General features: G+C 48.0%; 2 protein-coding genes across 6 annotated transcripts in view; one reads left to right on the top strand and one right to left on the bottom strand.

The window, feature by feature from the left end:
* Positions 1–609: 609 nt before the first annotated feature.
* CYP11A1 (cytochrome P450 family 11 subfamily A member 1) lies at positions 610–17,854 on the top strand. Its single transcript, XM_083460521.1, has 9 exons — positions 610–1,059; positions 6,262–6,417; positions 7,875–8,074; positions 11,250–11,453; positions 13,789–13,949; positions 14,746–14,912; positions 15,193–15,271; positions 15,826–16,017; positions 17,108–17,854. The coding sequence occupies exons 1-9, from the start codon at positions 770–772 to the stop codon at positions 17,228–17,230; spliced, it is 1,572 nt and encodes a 523-aa protein (XP_083316647.1). The 5' UTR covers positions 610–769; the 3' UTR covers positions 17,231–17,854.
* Positions 17,855–18,595: 741 nt separating this feature from the next.
* The window catches only part of CCDC33 (coiled-coil domain containing 33), a 169,387-nt gene continuing 167,266 nt past the window's right edge, over positions 18,596–20,716 (bottom strand). For 3 of the 5 annotated variants that reach the window (XM_083460471.1, XM_083460470.1, XM_083460473.1), the window contains 2 exons: positions 20,085–20,144; positions 18,596–18,805 (listed from right to left, as the gene is read on the bottom strand). In XM_083460471.1, coding sequence (XP_083316597.1) covers positions 18,788–18,805; positions 20,085–20,144 — 78 coding nt within the window. In that variant the 3' untranslated portion in view covers positions 18,596–18,787. Of the gene's footprint in view, positions 18,806–20,040; positions 20,145–20,716 lie in introns of all 5 variants that reach the window. The other 2 variants (XM_083460469.1, XM_083460472.1) reach the window with 2 other exon arrangements.

The following is a 20,716-nucleotide window of genomic DNA, read 5'->3' as shown; positions in this document are numbered from 1 at the left end:
CAGGAGCCAGCGCTGTCCGAAGACACTTCCGGGTCACGTGGCCAGCGTGACGAAGCTGCTCTGGTGAGCCAGCACCAGCGCAGCACACGGAAACGCCGTTACCTTCCCGCTATAAAGCGGTACCTATTTATCTACTTGCACTTAGGGGTGCTTTCGAACTGCTAGGTGGGCAGGAGCTAGGACCGAAAGACGGGAGCTCACCCCATCACGGGGATTCGAACCACCGACCATGCGATCGGCAAGTCCTAGGCACTGAGGTTTTACCCACAGCACCACTCGCGTCCCTTAAGAATTACTTTAGAATTACTTTAGAATTACGTCTTTAGAATTACCGTACTTACCCATTATTTGTGTTGGTTTATCTCGTGTGTACTTGCCTTTAAAGTTACACGTTATGTTAGCCAAAAGACTTTATAATAATAATAATTTATTATTTATACCCCGCCCATCTGGCTGGGTTTCCCCAGCCACTCTGGGCGGCTTCCAAAAGAATATTAAAATACTGTGATACACCAAACATTAAAAGCTTCCCTAAACAGGGCTGCCTTCAGATGTCTTTATTCCTTGTTCAAATGAATAATATCATAAAGGGGGCGGGCAAATGGGCTGGGATTTCAAGCCAAAAGCCACTGGGCGTTCGGCATCCTTGAGACGGCAGCCCAGCTGCTATAAGAGCCTGACCTCTGGAGAACTTGCATCACTTCCAAAGGATTTCTCCTCTGGCTGCTTTGTTCTCTCGTCCTTTTTTCTTTTATTCCCTACTGCTGCAATGCAAGCCAGGCATGGTTTCTGCCTCCCTGGTTTGGGCATCCCCAGCAGCTTGAGGATCTTATACTGGTCTGAAACGACCCAGCCTCTGGGCCACCGCAGAGTTCACGCAGCTTCCGGAGAGTTGCACCCCTCTCCTCTACGGGAGAAAGTGGGCAGGCCATTTGACCAATTACCTGGCCACTGGAGGAACAGCTGGCTCAACCTGTACCACTTCTGGAAGGAAGACGGCTTCCACAATGTCCACAACATCATGGTAAAGAATTTCCAGCAATTTGGGCCAATCTACAGGTAAGTCTCTTTTGGCTGATATGTTCCACCCTCTCTCATTTTTAGCAGCTCCTTGGGCTTTTGGAAAAAAAATGCTCATTGCTTTTTTTCCTTAAAAAATTATGCTTAAGGGGCAGTGGTGTAGCGTGGGTTGTCAGCACCCGGGGCAAGGCAAGTAATTTGCGCCCCCTAACCCATGGATTTGCGCCCCCTAACCCATGGATTTGCGCCCCCTAACCCTAACCCCAGATGTTGCGCCCGGTGCGGCTGGCCCCCCCTGCACCCACCACGCTACGCCACTGTTAAGGGGTACTTTCCTTTTCACTCAAAGAAATCACATTTTTATAGTTCAGATCGGGGAAAATAAATAAATGGACAGGACAGAGAAGGCTTATTCCAAAACATGGCTTTTAATTTTTTTTTTTAAAAAAGGGAAACCCAGAGGGGAAAACACAAATTCTCAGACCAGAATTTGTGGTTCTGCCAAAAAAAGAGAAAGAAAGAAATAACTTATTATTAAGAACCACAGAATTTTTTTCTTAAATATCCAGAAAATAAGGGGAAGTTAGGTCCTTCCAAAAGCCTTCCTGTATCCAAATATAAATGGTAAAACAGAGGGGGACGACGACCAGACATTGACAGATACTTTCAATTGGGGTGGGAAGAAGAGAGAGAAAATTGGTGAAATAGGAGAAGGAAGGGGAAGGGGCGCAGGGCGCATCTCCAAGGGGAGGGAGCTTTTTGGCAGGGGCGCCCAAGGCCAGAGGATCAGAGGACCGCGGAGCTCGCAGGTGGCCGCTTCCTTCCTGCCTCTCCCCTCCTGCCGCCGTCGCCGCTTCCTCCGCATCCTTCCCAGGTGCATTTAGATTCACAAAACGTTTACGGGTTCGCGTCCCCCCGCGCTTTCCCCCAGAAAAAAAAGGATTGGATTTGCTCACGGGACCACTTAAGACTAGGCTGCTGTTTAAAGCACATCAACCCCGGCCCCCCCGCTCCAATTCCTGGGAACTGTAGTTTGCGATGAGTGCTGGGCGCAGTGCTAGGTGAGGGATAAGTTACAGTTCCCAGGCCACTTTGGTGGGGAAATGTGCTCCCATTGTCCTTTAGATGATTGGTTCACAAAGCAGGGGGTTGCAGCGGGATCGCCCGGGGTGCGCTAAGAGGCAAGGGGGGGCGCGCATAGCTGTCAACTTTTCCATTTTCTTGCGAGGAATCCTATTCGGAATAAGGGAATTTCCCTTAAAAAAAAGGGAATAGTTGACAGCTATGGGTGGGCGCTGGAGCTGTAAATGAGCTTCAGACTTTGAAAAGTTTGTCATCAATTTTGGTGAGTTCAACTAAATAGTTTTAACTCGATTTTGAACAAATGTGCAATTAAATGTTGGCGTTTTGAATTGTATGGTGTTATTGTCCTCTTTCAGCCAGTATACTCTGAGTAAGAATTGAATATAATTCTGAACATGTCTTATTTTTGTTCTTTCTGTTTAACTAACATATCACTCGGCTGTTTTAATTGTTTAACTGATAATTGATTAAGCTACTCTGTGATTTTTTGCATCTTAACTGATTTTATTTGTTGACTTTGGCATTGTATAAATCTCTCTCTGTGTGTTTGTGTGTGGTTATAGCTATACATATCAATTAGCAAACAGTATGCAAAACTGTGCTCTTTTCTGGCAATGTCATTAAGCAGCCACCCAGTTACAGAGGGGAAATGTTTAAATCAGCTTGCTCAGTTTGTAGAGTTTGTTTTATTTGATTTTTTTCTAGTTTTGATTTTGTATATCAAGAAGCCCTCTTAGAAGACCAAAAAACCATTGCAGCTCCTTGCAATCTGCTTACTATTCCAAATATCTTTAAACATTGCCCAGTGGCGTAGCGTGGGGGGTGCAAGGGGGGCCGGCCGCACCAGGCGCAACATCTGGGGGTTAGGGTTAGGGGGCGCAAATCCACGGGTTAGGGGGCGCAAATTACTTGCCTTGCCCCGGGTGCTGACAACCCACGCTACGCCACTGACATTGCCCATCCTCATTCAGACCTGCTTCCTTGTTTCCCCTTTGTTGGACATCTTAGATCTAGGGGAATATGAATATATATATATATCCCACTCATCTGACTGGGTTGCCCAAAGTTCCCATTGTTTTGTATATGTTTTCCTTAAGAGAGAGCACTTGCCTGCCCAGCCCCTACTTTGCATGGAGCAGGGGTCAGCAAACTTTTTCAGCAGGTGGCCGGTCAACTGTCCCTCAGACCTTGTGGGAGGCCGGACTATATAGTGGTACCTCGGGTTACATACACTTCAGGTTACATACGCTTCAGGTTACAGCTCCGCTAACCCAGAAATAGTACCTCAGGTTAAGAACTTTGCTTCAGGAGAGCAGAAATTGTGCAGCTGCGGCGCAGCAGAAGCAGGAGGCCCCATTAGCTAAAGTGGTGCTTCAGGTTAAGAACAGCTTCAGGTTAAGAACGGACCTCCGGAATGAATTAAGTACTTAACCCGAGGTATCACTGTATTTTGAAAAAAATATATGTACGTATTCCTATGCCCCACAAATAACCCAGAGATGCAGTTTAAATAAAAGGACACATTCTACTCATGTAAAAACATGCTGATTCCTGGACCGTCCGCAGGCCGGATTTAGAAGGCGATGGGGCCGTATCTGGCCCCTGGGCCTTAGTTTGCCTCCCCATGGCATAGAGGAAGATATGGGTGGTGCTGTGTTCTAAACCACTGAACATCTTAGGTATGTCTATCGGAAGGTCGGTGGTTTGAATCTGCACAGCGGGGTGAGCTCCTGTTGCTCTGTCCCAGCTTCTGCCAACCTAGCAGTTTGAAAAGCACACTAGTGCAAGTCTGTGCACTCTGGTTTCCGTCAGGGTGTCCTGTTGCGCCAGAAGCGGTTTAGTCAAGCTGGCCACATGACCCGGAAAGCTGTCTGTGGGCAAATGCCGGCTCCCTTGGCCTGAAAGTGAGATGAGCACTGCAACCCCATAGTCGCCTTTGACTGGACTTAACCATCCAGGGGTCCTTTACCTTTTTACTTTGCACATCAAATCCTTGCTCCTTATTCTCACCCTGTCTTTAGAGATGGTGTGTGTCTTTCAGATATGGTAATAAAAATATTTTTGGCCTCAGCAGAACAGGGTGTTTCAAAATGATTGTTCCATCAAATACAATTTACTGCCAGGAATTTTGGTGTGGTTTTTGTTTTTTGCTTTTTGCTTAAGAACATAAGAGCCTTCTGGATCAGGACAAGAGGAGCCCATCTTAGTTTCGCTCCCTGTTCTTCCAGTGGCCCATTATGTGAAACCTGAAACCAGGATTTGAGCACACGACCCCTTTCCCTCCCGTGATTTCCAGCCCCTGGTATTCAGAAACATTGTGCCTCCAACTGTAGAGTCAGAACATAGCAATCCCGAGTAGCTGCCATCGATAGCCCTTTCCTTCTCCATGAATGTGTCTAATCCCTTTTGGCAGCCACCCAAATTTGTGGCAATCACAGCCTCTTGCAGGAGGGAGTTCCATAGGTTAACTGTGCTGCTTCAGGACAATTTCAGCATCAGAGAATGAAATAGCAGGTATCATAATGTTAACAGGAATTCATTTCAAAAGGCTGTAGCCAGAGGGCCTGTCTGCCAGCTCAGTCAGTCTGCTCTCCACCTGCTAACTGTAATATCCAAGGCAACATAAGTCTTAAAAGTCTCTGAAAGTCTTATATCCGGAATCACTGTTCACTACGTCTGTTTGTGGACCACTTCGGCAGCGTTGGACGTCATAAAACAAAGCTTTAACGGCTTGTTTTCATCAGATAAGAATCTGCCCCATTGCTTCTTTCAGAGACTTGCATAGTCTACTAAGACTTTCAGAGACTTATGTTTATTTGGTTCTATGTTTTCAAGAGAATCCATTTCAAGAGAGTGCACATTTAGTGATTTTCAGAGATTTATATGATTTCTGTTTATTTGGTTTCTCATATTGTTTAATATTCCGTATAGACTATACAAAGAGTTTATATTGATATTGCATTGTTGTACTTGGTCATCATGTTGCTTTGGATATTACTGATAATTGTTTGCAACGCAGGGGTTTAATTGTTTGGTTACACCTGCTAACTGTGAACAGGTAACTTCTGCTCTCTCACTGTCTTGTCTTTAAACTGGTCTTGAACCTTTTGAACAGAGGAACCTTGCCCTCTTGACCAGGGGTCAGCAAACTTTTTCAACAGGGAGCTGGTCCCCTGTCCCTCAGCCCTTGTGGTGGGCTGGACTATATTTTTTTTTTGGGGGGGGGGGATGATGCAAGAGCACCACGAGCCCTGGTGACTGCTTACCTGTGTCTTGTGAGCAGCAGGGACTGGTGGCAGCGGCGGTGGCGGAGGAACGATGAGCGGAGAGCAAAAGGGCTCTGGAGAGGGGCTGCTTAAAACCGCAGCCACTCAAGTGCTGCTGCTGCTGGCACCAACAAAGCCCACCCCCTTCCTCCTCTAGGCAGGGCGGGGAGAAGCCAGGAGGAGGGAGGGAGGAGACGCCGATGCCGTGTGAGGGAAAGGGAAAGAACGTGCCAGCTGACGAACCATGCGGCGATTCCCGGACCATCCGCGGGCTGGATCCAGAAGGCAATTGGGCTTGATCTGGCCCGTGGGCCTTAGTTTGCCAACCCATGCTCTTGACAGTCTTTTAAACAGAGGACTGTCAAGTGAGACATAGAATTGTAGAGTTGGAAGGGAACCTAAGCGTCATCTAGTGCAACCCCCTGCAGTGCAGGAATTATAGCATCGTCAGCCTGTTTGATACTGGGTCTTTTGTGTTACTTGCTGAAAAGGCAAGTAAGAGGTGACATGATGGAAGTTTCTAAAATTATGCCTGGCATGGAGAAAGGCTTTTCTCCTTCTTGCATGACGCTAGTTGGTGAAGGACGCAGCTGCCAAGTGCTGCAAGCCGTGATGACTGGCTGTGTTCTGCCTCCAAGGCTGAAGGCAGCAGCGCTTCTGAACACCAGCGGCTGGAAAACACAGAAGCAGAGCATGATGCTCTTGTGCCCAGGTCCTACTTGTGTGTTCCCCACTGGCACAACTGGCGGGCCACTCCAAGAGCAGGAGGACGGACTAGGTGGGCCATTGGCCTGATCCAGCAGTCTCTCCTTACGTTCTTCCTCCAGAAAAGAGAAGGCCTGGGTGGTGAGCAGTTGCAATTAACCCATGTTCCTCGTTGCTCTTGCTGCAGGGAGAAGCTGGGCACCTACGAAAGCGTCAACATCATTGATCCGGAGGATGCAGCGCTGCTCTTTAAAGCGGAAGGCGTGTACCCAGAGAGGTTCATGGTACCACCTTGGACGGCCTATCGCGACTTCCGCAATAAGGCATACGGAGTGCTTCTCAAGTAAGGCCCGTGTGATGTGTTGGGGGCAAGAGGGCATTTTGTGACCAGGGAATCTACAGGGGTGGGGAATAACTGCAGAAAAGCATACATAGGGAATCTGCAGGAAATCTTAGGGGAGGAACTGTTCATTTTATTTTATTTTATTTAAATAGATTTTTATTATTTTTCTCCTTAAACAGTATTTTAACAATACAGTAACACACACATTTACTTTCAGCTTTGCCAAGCCTGTGGCTTCCCTCCCTCACTTCAGCAGGTTTTCCACTTTCAAATCCTATCTTGCACTTTAGCTCTTTAGCCTGTTGTCCACGCTGTAGGATTTATTTCAGTCCTGCTAGGGTCTTCAGATTTTTGCAATTATTATTCAAATATACAATAAATTTACTCCAGTCCCTTTGAGATTTTTGATCATCCTGGTCTCGAATCCTGCAGGTCAGTTTGGCCGATTCTGCAAAGTCCATCATCTTCGCCTGCCACTCCTCAATCACGGGTAATTCCTGTAACTTCCACTTTGGGGCCCATTTTAATGGTGACCGCCAGCCACTGGGAAGTATTATGTTTGAGTCCTACTCAGAGTAGATCTATTGATGTTGATGGACATCCAGCTCATTGCTGCCTTCCCTAACCACTGCTTTGGATACTAACTCCTGCCAGCCCCAACCAGCATGTCAAAGGGTTAGGAGTGAGGACCATTCAACCCCGAAACCCAATTATTAATAACTTACAGGGGGGAGTTGAAAATATTCCTGTTTACCCAGGCATTTGGGTGAATCTGACCCCTTTTGACATTCAAATGAGGAGGTCACAGAGGTCCGGAGTCCCTCTCCATGCAGTCGCTGGACTTCCTATAAATTCTGTTCGCTAACACTTATTGGAAGTCCAGGTAATTACTATTAGTGTAAACTTGGGATCAGTTTATTCGCTGAGATCTCCAGGGATTATTCCCCGGGATCAAGGAGGCACTGTCCCTCTAGATGATGCCTTACCCCACTTGATCACTTCGATGGGCAGAACTGCCCCTGTTACAGGTGCCAAATAATACCCTCTCCGCTTTCACAAGACCTCCACCTTTCAGCACCTACACTTTGGAACTCCCCGCCAATGGATACCAAGCAAATGCCTTTACTGGACTTTTTTTGGTGCTGGCTAAAAACATTCTTGTCTAGACAAGCCTACCCAGATGCTTAGATAGTTGGTGCAACTTTTAACCTGTTTTTAGTCTACTTTTATTTTAACATCTTGAAAGTCTTACACTTTTATTAATTCTCCTTATTATGAATTTTATTGCTTTATCTTCTTATTAAAAGAAACCCGTTTTGAGGGTTTTCTTTTTACAGTGATAAATGCCATGAAATAAATAAGTAATATGAAATGATGTAAGACCCTGCATGCGTTTCTTCTGCATTTCCCTGGAATCTCTCCTCGCTGATCCTTCTGTTTCTCTTCCACCCGCTTAGGAGTGGCGAGAGTTGGCGCCATGACCGCCTGGTCATCAACAGGGAGGCCCTGTCCCTCAAGATGACTGATCACTTTGTGCCTCTCCTGAACGAGGTGGGGGAAGATTTTGTCCGGAGAGTGCACAGACAGATCCAAAGAAGTGGGCAGGGGAAATGGACGGCTGACCTCAGCAACGAGCTGTTCCGGTTTGCTCTGGAGTGTGAGTGGGCAAGGGGGCTCCATGGGAGGGAATATGTTGCAGGAAGGTTTGCGAGATGACCCCCAGGGTCCCTTCCAACTCTGTTGTTCTATGATTCCAGGAATAAGCGGTGGCTTGAGAGAGGATACAGATTTCTCCACTGTCAGAGGCAGCATGGCTTCCAAATACCAGTTGCTGGAAGCCACAGGAGTGGAGTGTGTTGGTCTTCTACTGCTTATGGGTTTCTCATTGGGGTATCTGGTTGGCCCCTGTGAGAACAGAATGCTGGACTAGGTCCATTGGCCTGATCCAGCATACTTTTCTTATGTTGTTCTTCTCTTTTTCTGTTCCCTATAAATCATCATCTTCTTCTTCTTCTTCTCCTTCTTCTTCTTCTTCTTCTTCTTCTTCTTCTTCTTCTTCTTCTTCTTCTTCTTCTTCTTCTTCTTCTTCTTCTTCTCATTTTACATCCACACACAATCGTAGGTACATGTACAGCCTTAAATAATTATACCATTAAATATTGATTCAAACTTGCATTTGTACATGCTCTTTTCTTGTAATTTCTAACTAAACAAAAATAAACCAAAGTAAAAAATCCAATAAACTATATATGAAAACAGACTTCCTGTCATTTCCCAATGTAAGTTGGGGACGTGGGTGGCGCTGTGGGTTAAACCACAGAGCCTAGGACTTGCCGATCAGATGGTCGGCGGTTCGAATCCCCACGATGGGGTGAGCTCCCATTGCTCGGTCCCTGCTCCTGCCAACCTAGCAGTTTGAAAGCACGTCAAAGTGCAAGTAGATAAATAGGCGCCACTCCAGCAGGAAGGTAAACGGCGTTTCTGTGCGCTGCTCTGGTTTGCCAGAAGTGGCTTAGTCATGCTGGCCACATGACTCGGAAGCTGTACGCCGGCTCCCTCGGCCAGTAAAGCGAGATGAGCACCACAATCCCAGAGTCGGCCACGACTGGACCTAATGGTCAGGGGTCCTTTTACGCTTTACCTTTATAAATCATCTTCTTCTTATTTTACATCCACACACAATCGTAGGTACATGTACAGCCTTAAATAATTATACCATTAAATATTGATTCAAACTTGTATTTGTACATGCTCTTTTTTATAATTTCTAACTAAACAAAAATAAACCAAAGTAAAAAATCCAATAAACTAAATTATATGAAAACAGACTTCCTGTCATTTCCTGATGTAAGTTACATTTATGACATTGAATGTACTTATACTTCTTACCTCACTCTTACTATAGTTTCTAGTACTGTATTTTTCGCCCCATAGGACGCACCGGCCCATAGGACGCACCTAGTTTTTTGGGGGGGAAATAAAGGATTTTTTTTAAATTCCCCCCCCCCAGGAGCGCTGCGCTAATCCTGAAGCTTGGGGCGTGTGGAGCTCAGCGCGCCCCAAGCTTCTGGGTGCCGGCAAGGTCTCCGCTAGCCGTGGGAGAGTCGCGCGACTTCGCATGGCTCTCCCACGGCTAGCAGACTGCTGCGCTAATCCCGAAGCTTGGGGCATGCAGAGCTCAGCGCGCCCCAAGCTTCTGGGTGCCGGCAAGGTCTCCGCTAGCCGTGGGAGATCCGCGCGGCTCTCCCAGGGCTAGCGGAGCGCTGCGCTAATCCCGAAGCTTGGGGCGTGCGGAGCTGAGTGCGCCCCAAGCTTCTGGGTGCAGGCAAGGTCTCCGCTAGCCCTGGGAGAGCTGGGTCTCCCACGGCTAGCGGATAGCTTCCTGAAGCCTGGAGAGCGAGGGGGGTCGGTGCGCACCGATGCCTCTCGCTCTCCAGGCTTCAGCGAAAGCCTGCATTCGCCCCATAGGACGCACACACATTTCCCCTTCATTTTTGGAGGGGGAAAAGTGCGTCTTATCGGGCGAAAAATACGGTACTTTCTTATAACATAGCGTACTGTTTTTTCTTGCTTAGTGGTATTTAATTTACACAAGGGTCATTCAAATGCTGCCATAGATGTTATGTCGTTGTTATATTTTTGTAGGTATTTCTTGAACATATCCCATTTTTGTGTGAATGATTGTTTTATATTTCCCCTTAATCTACCTGTCAATTGAGCCAATTCTGCATAGTCTAATAACTTATTCTGCCATTCCCTTACTGTTGGTACTTTCCCCCCTTTCCAGTTCGATGCAATTAATAACCGGTCGGCGGCTGTTGCATATAAAAAGATTTCTCTTATATTTTTGGGGATATCACTGCCTAAAATTCCAAGTAGAAATGCTTCTGGCTTCTTTGCAAATGATAAGTTAAAGGTCTTTTTCATCTCATCATAGATGAGGTTCCAGAACTCTTTAATTTTTCGGCATGTCCACCACATATGGTACATATCTCCACACCGCCAACATTTGTCTGAAATATTTTTATACATCTTGGAGAGTTTTGATGGCGTACGGTACCACCTGAACTGCATTTTCACCATATTTTCTTCAATTGTGTAACATGCCCTAAAATTCATGTTTTCCAAAGAGTTTCCCATTCACTCATCCACCTGGCTATGGTGCTGCTGAGGTAAAAGACAAGATGGCGCCCTCCCGCAGGGCACATGCAGAAGCCTTCCATAGGCCTTTGTCTTCCACTACAGGGCAAGCCACACATCACTCAGCTCTGGCCTCTTCTGCTACCTCAGCATCTGCTGCCCCACTCTGCCTCACTGTAGGACTGGCCCTGAATGCATAGTTGAACTGTGGAACTCCCTCCCACAGTAGGCAGCGATGGCTACCAACATGTGATGGCTTCAAAAGAGGATTAGAGAAACCCAGGGAGGAGGAGAGGGTTGTCAGTGACTACGAGCCACCATGGCTCTGCTCTACCTCCACAGTTGAAGGCAGCATTGCTTCCAAATACTGGTTGTGGAAAGCGCAGGAGGGGAGAGCTGCTGTTATGCTCTGGTCTGGCCTTGTGGGGTCCCCACAGGTAACTGTTCAGCCACTGTGAGAAGAGAATGCTGGTCCAAGGCTTTTCTTATGATCTTGAGATCTTAAAGTCCATTGTGCAACGACACCCAGCCACAGGATATCGTAGAATTGTAGGGATGGAAGGGACCCCAAGGGTCCTCTGTGGGATGTGCAGCCAAAGTGCTACCCATTTGACTCCCACCCCCAACTGGACAGAGTATGGGGCGTTTCTGTACAGCAGGGATTCATTTTCTCCTTCTGCCCTTTCGCCCAGCGGTGTGCAATGTCCTGTACGGTACCCGCCTGGGACTCCTGCAGGATGTCATTGACCCAGAGAGCCAGCAGTTCATCGATGCCGTAACCCTGATGTTCAACACTACCTCGCCGATGCTGTATCTCCCGCCGAGCCTTCTGCGCAGGATCAACTCCAAGATCTGGCTGGACCATGTGAAGGCCTGGGACATCATCTTCAAGCATGGTGAGCATGTGTTTCTAGGCAACCTAGAACCTGGCAACCTGGGAGGTTACCTTCTAGGCAACCTCCTAGGGGTCACATGGATGGGGCAGAGTGGGAAATGCAAGTTTTACCTTTGCACACTAGGCTAGTCCTTAAACATGCTCAGATTTCTCTCTCTCCTTCATTCAGCTCAGCAAGAAACACGTTGCTTTAGTTGCTTTCCTGCAGTGTAGCAGGTTGGACTAGAAGACCTCTGGGATCCCTTGCAACACTAGTTCTAAGATTCTGTGATTACCAGAGTTCAAGAACACATCCACTCTGAGGGAAATATCTACAACTAGAAAAGAGTTCTCGGATTTATTTTATCTGACTCTGATTTATTTTACAAAACAAAAGCTGGTAAAACAAATGAAGTGTCACGAGATCAAGGTCTTTAAGGAAGCAGATAACTTGTTAATAATTATACTAAATCTAGTGACTGTATTCTGAACAAGGTAGTAAATGCACAGCTTCTTTTAAACTTCAGTGGCTTATTTCAGTCATTGCTCTTCTATTAGGTGTTACAGGTTCCTAGATGGTTGATGCTCTGCTTATTTCCAGACTCCTTTCTCTAGCAATAGGTGTTTTCCTCAGGGTGGATGTTACACACACAGACCAGAGCCAACCTTCCCTAACTTTCCCTCCAGCTCCCTCTTAAACCATCTCCCTCTCCCTCAACACGGCTCCTTTTATTCACCCTCCCAAAGTGATGGCTCTGCCCCGCCTTGACTGGCTGTCTTGACAGCCAATCAGAGAGAGGGTCCAGCGCTCGGGTGGAATTCCAGGGCATGGCATCACCAGACACTGGTCTGGCTCAGCTGTCCGTCACACTGGGCCAGAGATGTTCATTTCCCATTGATTGTAAAAATGAGAGGAGGAGTGGAAAACTGCTGGCCCTCCAGTTTCTACTAGAGGCAGTGGCAGTGGCCAGGGATGATGGGAGGAGTTGCTCAGGGACACCTGGAGGGCCACAGGTCCCCCAAACCTGAAAGAGCAACATGGCAAAGAGTAGCTCCAAGCTCCACCTGGGGGTGGAGGGGTGGGAAAGAAGGCCTTTGAGGTGCTTCAATGAATCACAGGAATGGTGTCTGAGTAGTTGGAGGAGGAGGGGAGGGGGGCAGAGGAAGGGAGACTCAGAGCCCCAGCTTGCCTTCAGCATCAAGGCTACATCTAGGAACATGTAAACATCAAAAGCTGACATATGGCCATTTATCCGTTTCGCCCTGTGCTATCCACGCTGCGTTCTCCAAGGTCACACAGTGAGGTCTTTATTTATTTGGAAATGCTTTTCATTAACTGTAAAAGAACAGTAAGAACAGAAAAAGAGCCTCCTGGATCAGGCCAATGGCCCGTCTACAATAATATAGCATCCTGTTCTCACAATGGCCTATGAAATGCAAATAATAATAATAATAATAATAATAATAATAATAATAATAATTTATTTATACCTTGCCCATCTGGCTGGGTTTCCCCAGCCACTCTGGGCAGCTTCCAACAAAACACTAAAATACAATAACCTATTAAACATTAAAAGCTTCCGGAAACAGGGCTGCCTTCAGATGTCTTCTAAAAGTCTGGTAGTTGTTTATCTCCTTGACATCTGGAGGGAGGGCGTTCCACAGGGCGGGCGCCACTACCGAGAAGGCCCTCTGCCTGGTTCCCTGTAACTTGGCTTCTCACAAGGGAACCGCCAGAAGGCCCTCAGCGCTGGACCTCAGTGTCTGGGCAGAACGATGGAGGTGGAGACGCTCCTTCAGGTATACTGTGGTACCTCGGGTTAAGTACTTAATTCGTTCCGGAGGTCTGTACTTAACCTGAAACTGTTCTTAACCTGAAGCACCACTTTAGCTAATGGGGCCTCCCGCTCCTGCTGCGCCGCCAGAGCACGATTTCTATTCTCATCCTGAAGCAAAGTTCTTAACATGAAGCACTATTTCTGGGTTAGCGGAGTCTGTAACCTGAAGCGTATGTAGGCCGAAGTACCACTGTACTGGACCGAGGCCGTTTAGGGCTTTAAAGGTCAGCACCAACTCTTTGAATTGTGCTCGGAAATGTACTGGGAGCCTGTGTAGGTCTTTCAAGACCGGTGTTATGTGGTCTCAGCGGCCGCTCCCAGTCACCAGTCTAGCTGCCGCATTCTGGATTAGTTGTAGCTTCCCGGTCACCTTCAAAGGTAGCCCCACGTAGAGCGCATTGCAGTAGCGAGAGATAACTAGAGCATGCATCACTCTGGCGAGACAGTCTTAGAACCTTCTTAAACTGTGGTGCCCAGAACTGGACACAGCGCCCACTTTCTTCCTCTCTGTCTCACCAGCTGACAAGTGTATCCAGAACATCTACCGAGACCTCCGCCTGAAACGGAGAAGTGACCAAGAGTACACGGGCATTTTGTCTAGCCTCTTGCTGCAGAACAAGCTGCCTCTCGAAGATACGAAAGCCAGCGTCACAGAGATGATGGCAGGAGGTGTAGACACGGTAAGAGATGCTGGCAGGGCTGTTGAGACCAAGTGTGAGTTGTAGAAATCTGGCTTTAAAGGAGTCCTAAACTGAATTTCTCAGCAATGCCTGCCTCTAAACCAAACTGTTACAGGAGACACATAGCACCTGTTTCACGTTTGTAAGAACTCAGTTTTTTAGTGCGACACTCTGGAACTCCCTGCCTATTGAAATCAGGCAGGCACCTTCGCTGTACTCTATTCAGCGACTGCTGGAAACATTCTTGTTCAGACAAGTCCACCAGATGTTTAGAACAGGGGTAGGCAACCTAAGGCCCATGGGCCGGATGCGGCCCAATCGCCTTCTCAATCCAGCCTGCAGAAAGTCCAGGAATCAGCGTGTTTTTACATGAGTAGAATGTGTGCTTTTGTTTAAAATGCATCTCTGGGTTATTTGTGGGGCATAGGAAATCGTTCATTCCCCCCCCCCCAAAAAAATAGTCCAGCCCACCACAAGGTCTGAGGGACGGTGGGCCGGCCCACGGCTGAAAAAGGTTTCTGACCCCTGGTTTAGAAAGTCGATGTGAATGTTAATCTGTTTTTAGTCTATTGCTTTTTTTGACTGTTTAAAGTAATTGTTTTTACTGATAATTTTATGCTTTATTGCTGGAAACTGCTTTGAGAGGTTTATCTTAGAACCAAGCAGTGTATAAATTTTATGGAACCAGCTAATACGTTTGAAGAAGGCATTGATCCAGTGTGTACAAATATTTGGGACAGAAGCCAGCCCAGTATCTCCTTCCTTCTCTCCCCATTGATTCCTGGTGCGCTTCCAGACTTCAATGACCCTCCAGTGGGCAATGTATGAATTGGCCCGGGCTCCTGGCCTGCAGGAGCAGCTGCGGTCGGAGATCCTTGCTGCCAGGTCGTCTTCCCAGGGGGATGTCCTAAAGATGTTGAAATCTGTGCCGCTGCTCAAAGCTGCTATCAAGGAGACACTGAGGTAGGGCAGCAGGCAATGGGGCGGTCCCTGTCTAGGGTGGAAGGATTGCCACATAGGGGGGCAAGCACCCAGGCTCCAGAGGCCACCTGCAGTCTAACTTTGGGCAGGTGGCAAGGAGGGGGGAGAGAGGGTGGTGGTAGGAAGTCAGCAAGAACAAATGGGGTTGGCAGGAACGGGTCCCTTCCAGTTCTGCAATTCTATGCTACTGCCTCTGGGGTTAAGCTCTCCAGAGTGGATTAGGGCTGAGTGGATGAATGTCTCCCCCCGGTCTTTCCTGAAGGCTCCACCCGGTCGCAGTGACGTTACAGAGATACGTGGCGCAAGACATCATTCTTCAGAATTACTGTATTCCTGCCAAGGTGAGTAACCTGGTTGGAAAGGCACCATTCTTTGATCTACCATTACCGTTGTGATGCTGTGTGTCGATAATGATGCCATGATGCAATTCAGCGATCAGCAAAGATTTCCTTTGTTTTCCTGGGCCTTAGGGCGGCATCATTGGTAGGATTGTACCATTAAACCTATTTTAAATATCCTCATGTGACTTGATGGCTGCATTTTCATTATTATCACTACTTGGTTGGTGACTTGCTTAGGGACTTTAGTGAGAAACATATATTTAATAAAGCGAGCCTAGCTAAGCCTAATCTAATCACAAAAGGGGAATTTGGAGGAGGGTCACATCAATGGCGGACCTTGGCGTCTCAAATTTCAGTGGCATCCTGTGCAACTGCAAAATCTGGTGCTCATATCTGGGACGTCATAGTTGTGGCGCCTGCTGCGGTGTCCCAAAAGCTCCATGCCTGGTGTTCCTGAGCCCGTTGCGCTCTCCTAGACCCACCATTGGGCCACATACATGAAAAATCTGAAAACCTAGGTAGATGTTCACTAACTCTTTTCCTCCTCTGCACAGACATTGGTCCAGGTGGGACTTTATGCGATGGGCCGGGATTCCAGGTTTTTCACCAAGCCCGAGCAGTTCAACCCACACAGGTGGCTGCAGGCGGACTCCACATACTTCCGGGGGCTGGGCTTTGGCTTTGGCCCACGCCAGTGCCTTGGGCGCCGGATTGCTGAGCTAGAGATGCAGCTCTTCCTGATACATGTGAGTCTGGCCCTGCCTCCCCCATGACATGAATAGCCAGGTGCAGCAGTATAGGATGGGGGATGCCTGGCTTGGTAGCAAGACATGTGAGAAGGATCCAGGGGTCTTAGGAGACTGCATTCTCAACATGCAGGGAGGTTAGGCTGGCCTCAACCAGAGCTTTTTCGGCCATGGCCCCAATCTGGTGGAACGCTCTGTCACAAGAGACTAGGGCCCTGCAGGACCTGACATCTTTCCTCAGGGCCTGCAAGACAGAGCTGTTCCACCAGGCCTTTGGCCAAGGCACAGTCTGACGCCCTCCTTCGGTAATCCTCATAGAACTCTAGCCCAATGGTTGCCATTAATTTGATTCTGAATTGATTTTAAAATGAACTGATTTTAGAATGCTGTGTTACTTTTACTTTTATTGTTGTTAGCAGCTCTGAGTCCGGCTTCGGCTGGGGAGGGCGGGATATAAATAATAATAATAATAATAATAATAATAATAATAATAATGAGTCAACCGTGTGATGCAGCTGCAAAAACAGCTAATGCAATTCTAGGCTGCATCCACAGAAGACTTTTGTCCAGATCAAGGGAAGTCATGGTACTGCTCTGCTTTGCTTTGGTCAGACACCAACTGGAGTCCCATGTCCAGTTCTGTGTACCAAAGCAATGGAAAAAGGAGCCATTGAAAAAGGCTCATGACACCCAATTCTTTTTTTTTTATTAGCTTAAATTTGTATCCCACCTTTCCACTGAAAGGTGTGGCAGGTGGCATCTTGATACAAAACAACAAGAGCATACTGCTGTATCCAGAAGTTGTTCAGAAGTTGAAACCAATCATGTACAGCCCTATGCTAATTGCATGGACTCGGGTCTACTGTCAGTAATACGGAGACACAATCTGTATTTTCCTTTTCAGTGATAGAAAAGGAGCTATATATATACAGTAGTAGTCTCTGAGATTTAAAACTTGCTGCCCTGGGTATGGACCTCCAAATCTGAGTCTGGGGGCTCCTGCCTGTGCCCTCACAAGCTTACTTGTTCTCTTGGATCAAACCCTGGTACTAAATGCTTCTCTTGACCCCTTTTCCTTCCATCTCTCTAGATGTTGGAGAGCTTCAAGATTGAGACCAAGAGGGGAGTGGACATCAACACCACTTTCAAACTCATCTTGGTTCCAGACAAGCCCATCCACTTGACCCTAGGGCCTCTGGACTCCCAGCTGTGAAAGGAGGAGTTCCCATTAGCCTCTGGGGCAAGGCAAGACACATGGAGCCTCCTTCAAGGGGAATGGGGAGCTGCCTGACCGGTCCATTCATATCTGTGCATAAAGATCCCTGGGTGTCCAGTCACCGTTTTTCCTAAATGCAAAAAAGGGCGACACTAGCATTGAGATAAATAATTTGGGGTGGGACTCCTTGACTCCCATGCAGTTCAATTTAGACCAGGGCTGGTGGCTCTGCCCACCACTGGAAATGGAGCTGAGAAAGGTTCTCCACCCCGATTTAGACACTGGAGGGAAAAAGCCTGCTTGCTGCACAGGTCTTCCCATAGTCTTAGGGCCAAGCCAGATGCAAGTCTAGAAGGCTTAAGAATGTTAGACAAACTCTGCTAGATCAGGCAGCTCAGCGGTTCAGCACCCAGCTTCTTGCAGTGCTGTGGGGAGGCTCCACAAACAGGCCTTAAAGGCATTAGGTCTCCTAAGCTGCTGCCCCCTCGTCCAGCAACAGTGGGGCACGACTGCCTGTGAAGATGGGTCTTCTACTGAGCCAGCAGCTGTTGATTGACTTCCACTCCAATACATTTGTTGAATTCTCTATTAAAGGCACTGGTGGCAAATGTCACAAATCAACTGCATGTTGCGTGGAGAAATTTGTTCTTTCCCTGTCTTTAATCCCCCGCCAATCAATTTCAGTGGGTGAAATGTTCACTTCCTAGGGACATCTGGTTTGGAATTCAGTCTTGACTGCTTTGGAACTCAGCCCAAACTAGCCCCAAATTTGTCCGGGAAACAGAATAGGCCAAGCCAAAGCGATCTGATCTGAGTTTGGGGAAACTCACTTGTTGCCATTAAGAGCGCCCATTATTTAGGCAGGCATTGTCTGGGGATGTAGCAGCCAGATTTTGTTCTGTTAGCCACCATCCTTTTTTATATGATGAATGGGATAGTACCCTCAACTTCAGCGTCCTTCAACAAGCCCCCCCCCCTTCTTGCAGGGAACAAAGAATGTGGCAGAACTCACAGGGGACAGAGATGAGAGGGCAGGTTGAGGAAGCCCCCACCCCCAGGATCCTCCCTGGCAGATCCACCCACTCTTGTCAGAGCCAATCCCACCCGCCCCCTGGTAATTGGTCAATCCTCCCTCTGCATCATCCTGACTCAGCCACTTTATGACACTTACAGGGAGGGAGACTGGGTAGCTCTTGTGCATGGCAAATGGTCCCAGCAGGAGCAAAGGGTTGGCTTCCACCAGCATCTTTCCATTGCACCAACCTCCTCTCTCCCTCCCTCCACCTGCATTTCCAGTAATTTTCTTCTTCCCAAGCAAATCGGTATCAGCTGGTGGGAGTCCACTGATCTTGAAAGTATCCATTTGGGGGAAATGCATGCCAAAACTTTAATAAAAGTTTATTAGGGAATGCCATGCTCCATTCAGTCTCTTGAGGAAGGGGTATGGAACTTGAGGGGTATATTTACAACAGATGATCTGCTCTGCCATCGAGCGTAGATCGCCACAGGCTGCACAAAGGACGAAGGCTCCCAATGCTTCTTGAGCTGAATTTGCTAATTTGGATGAGTCTTCTGAGAAGAGGGAAAGAGCAGGTGTCAGGAAGGTGACTACAATCTCCATGACCCATTCGCCAGATCTCCTACCCACTCTGTCTAGCATTCTGAGGGCCTGCACAATGTGGTTGCCGCAAGGGGTGCACCCCTGTAATGTGGTGCAAAAACTCTGCAAAATTTCACTCAACGTTTCTGTGTGTGGGGAAAAAAAAGGCAATGATGTAGAGGTTTCCTTGCACATCCCCCCTCTGGGAAGAATGACCTCTAGACATGCCCCCAATCTGCCAGGGAAAGATCAGGCATCAGGTGTGTTGGTACAGAAAGTCACAAATTGCTGCAGGTAAGGTTGAATGACCCAGGGGGACCCCATGGCTGTTGGGGGTGGGTGGGCAGGAAGGAGAGGCTGGGATTTTGGGTGGTGGGGGAGCACCCTGTGAAAAGGCTGAGGTCTACCCTGACTACTAGCTGAGTCTTCGGGGAGAAGGTGGGAGAAGGGCTGTCTTAAGCATATCCGGTGCCGTGGTGCAAAGATCCCTCTGGTGCCTCACTCCCCGTTTCCCAGTTGTCGACCTTCCCCCAAGCCTCTGCAGGGATCGCTCTCTTCTCACAGGGGCTTGGGAGGCAAGCTGCATGCCCGCCAACCATATGGTTGACGGGGCGCAGCTGGCAGGTGTGTAGGAGGGAAAGGGGAGGCTGCCGGCAAAGCCGCGCAGCTCCCCCACTCACTGGGGCGCCCCTGAGAGGCCGGCGCCCTGGCGCAATGCGCCAGTAAAACCAATGGGAAAGACGGCTCTGGGTAGGAGCTCACCACCTGACTCATCCCTGCAGAGAAGTCTCTCGCAAAGGAGCATCCCTCAGCGCTGATAGGTTAGGTGGGATTAGGCCATGCTGATCCTTTGGGCCAGGCATGTGGAATGGGTTCTCAGGCTGCTCTCTGTAACACCTGTCCCTAATTAACGAAAACTAGGGACTCTGTGGATTGGTTTTGCATGAGGCAGAACCCCACGTTTGTAGGGGATTTTGGCACCTGAGGTTCCAAAACCAAAACTTCATCTCTGGTTGTCAGATTCCTGGAGAAACCCTACGTCACCCTTGGTGAAACGTGAGACTGGGTGTGTTGCTGGACTCTGGACCCCCATCAGCCTTGACAATCTTGTCCAATGGTCAGGGATGATGATGGGAGCTGGAATTCAGCAACACAGGGCTCCCTCTCCCTGCCCTTGAGCCCAACAAGGGGCAGCCCTTGCACTGACCTATAATGGAGCCAACCTGCACTGGGCTACTTTGGGGCGCTCGCCTTCACTCCATATATCTTTGCGTTCTTCTGCTCTTCATCTCCTCTCCCTTCCTTCTCATCCTGTGAGTGGGTAAGAGGCATACTAGAACTTTCCAAGCTAAGTCTAGGCTGAACTTGGGGGGTGGGTGCGGCTGTGCACAGATGAAACCCTAACTCCCTCTACTTTCCCTTTTGAAGGGATGCAGTTCCCAAGGTCCAGAAGACACCAGAGCTCCCTCGTGGCTCTTATTGGCCAGATGTAGGGATGCAAGGAGGCAGCAATTTCCGTCCCATCCTGGTTTTGTTGCAATCAGCGTGGTTTCCATTCTGCTGCAGTTCAGCTTCTGCTAAAACTTAATGCTTTTCATCTTACTATCCACTATGACTGAGGCTTATGCAATTAATTTCAGTGGAAGGATAACGTCAAAAACAATGCAGAAAATAATGTAATTATGTATCTAATGTTTGTGGACTGAAAAAAGATTGCAAATACAGCATATATACTTTCCTGACCTCAGGTGAACAAGCAGATTACAGGAATTTCTGCCCCTATTTCTGTTTCCAGTGGAATTCTTTGTGTGCTAGATAGTTGTGACGAGGGATCGGGGAGAAAATCAATTCAGCTGGCATATGAAGCTGAATCTATAAAATTC

Source organism: Podarcis liolepis (assembly GCF_965112155.1).
Source record: "Podarcis liolepis genome assembly, chromosome: 9".
Classification (NCBI taxonomy): Eukaryota; Metazoa; Chordata; class Lepidosauria; order Squamata; family Lacertidae; genus Podarcis; species Podarcis liolepis.
The sequence above is the reverse complement of the archived record's forward strand: the minus strand, read 5'-3'. Positions and strand labels throughout refer to the sequence as shown.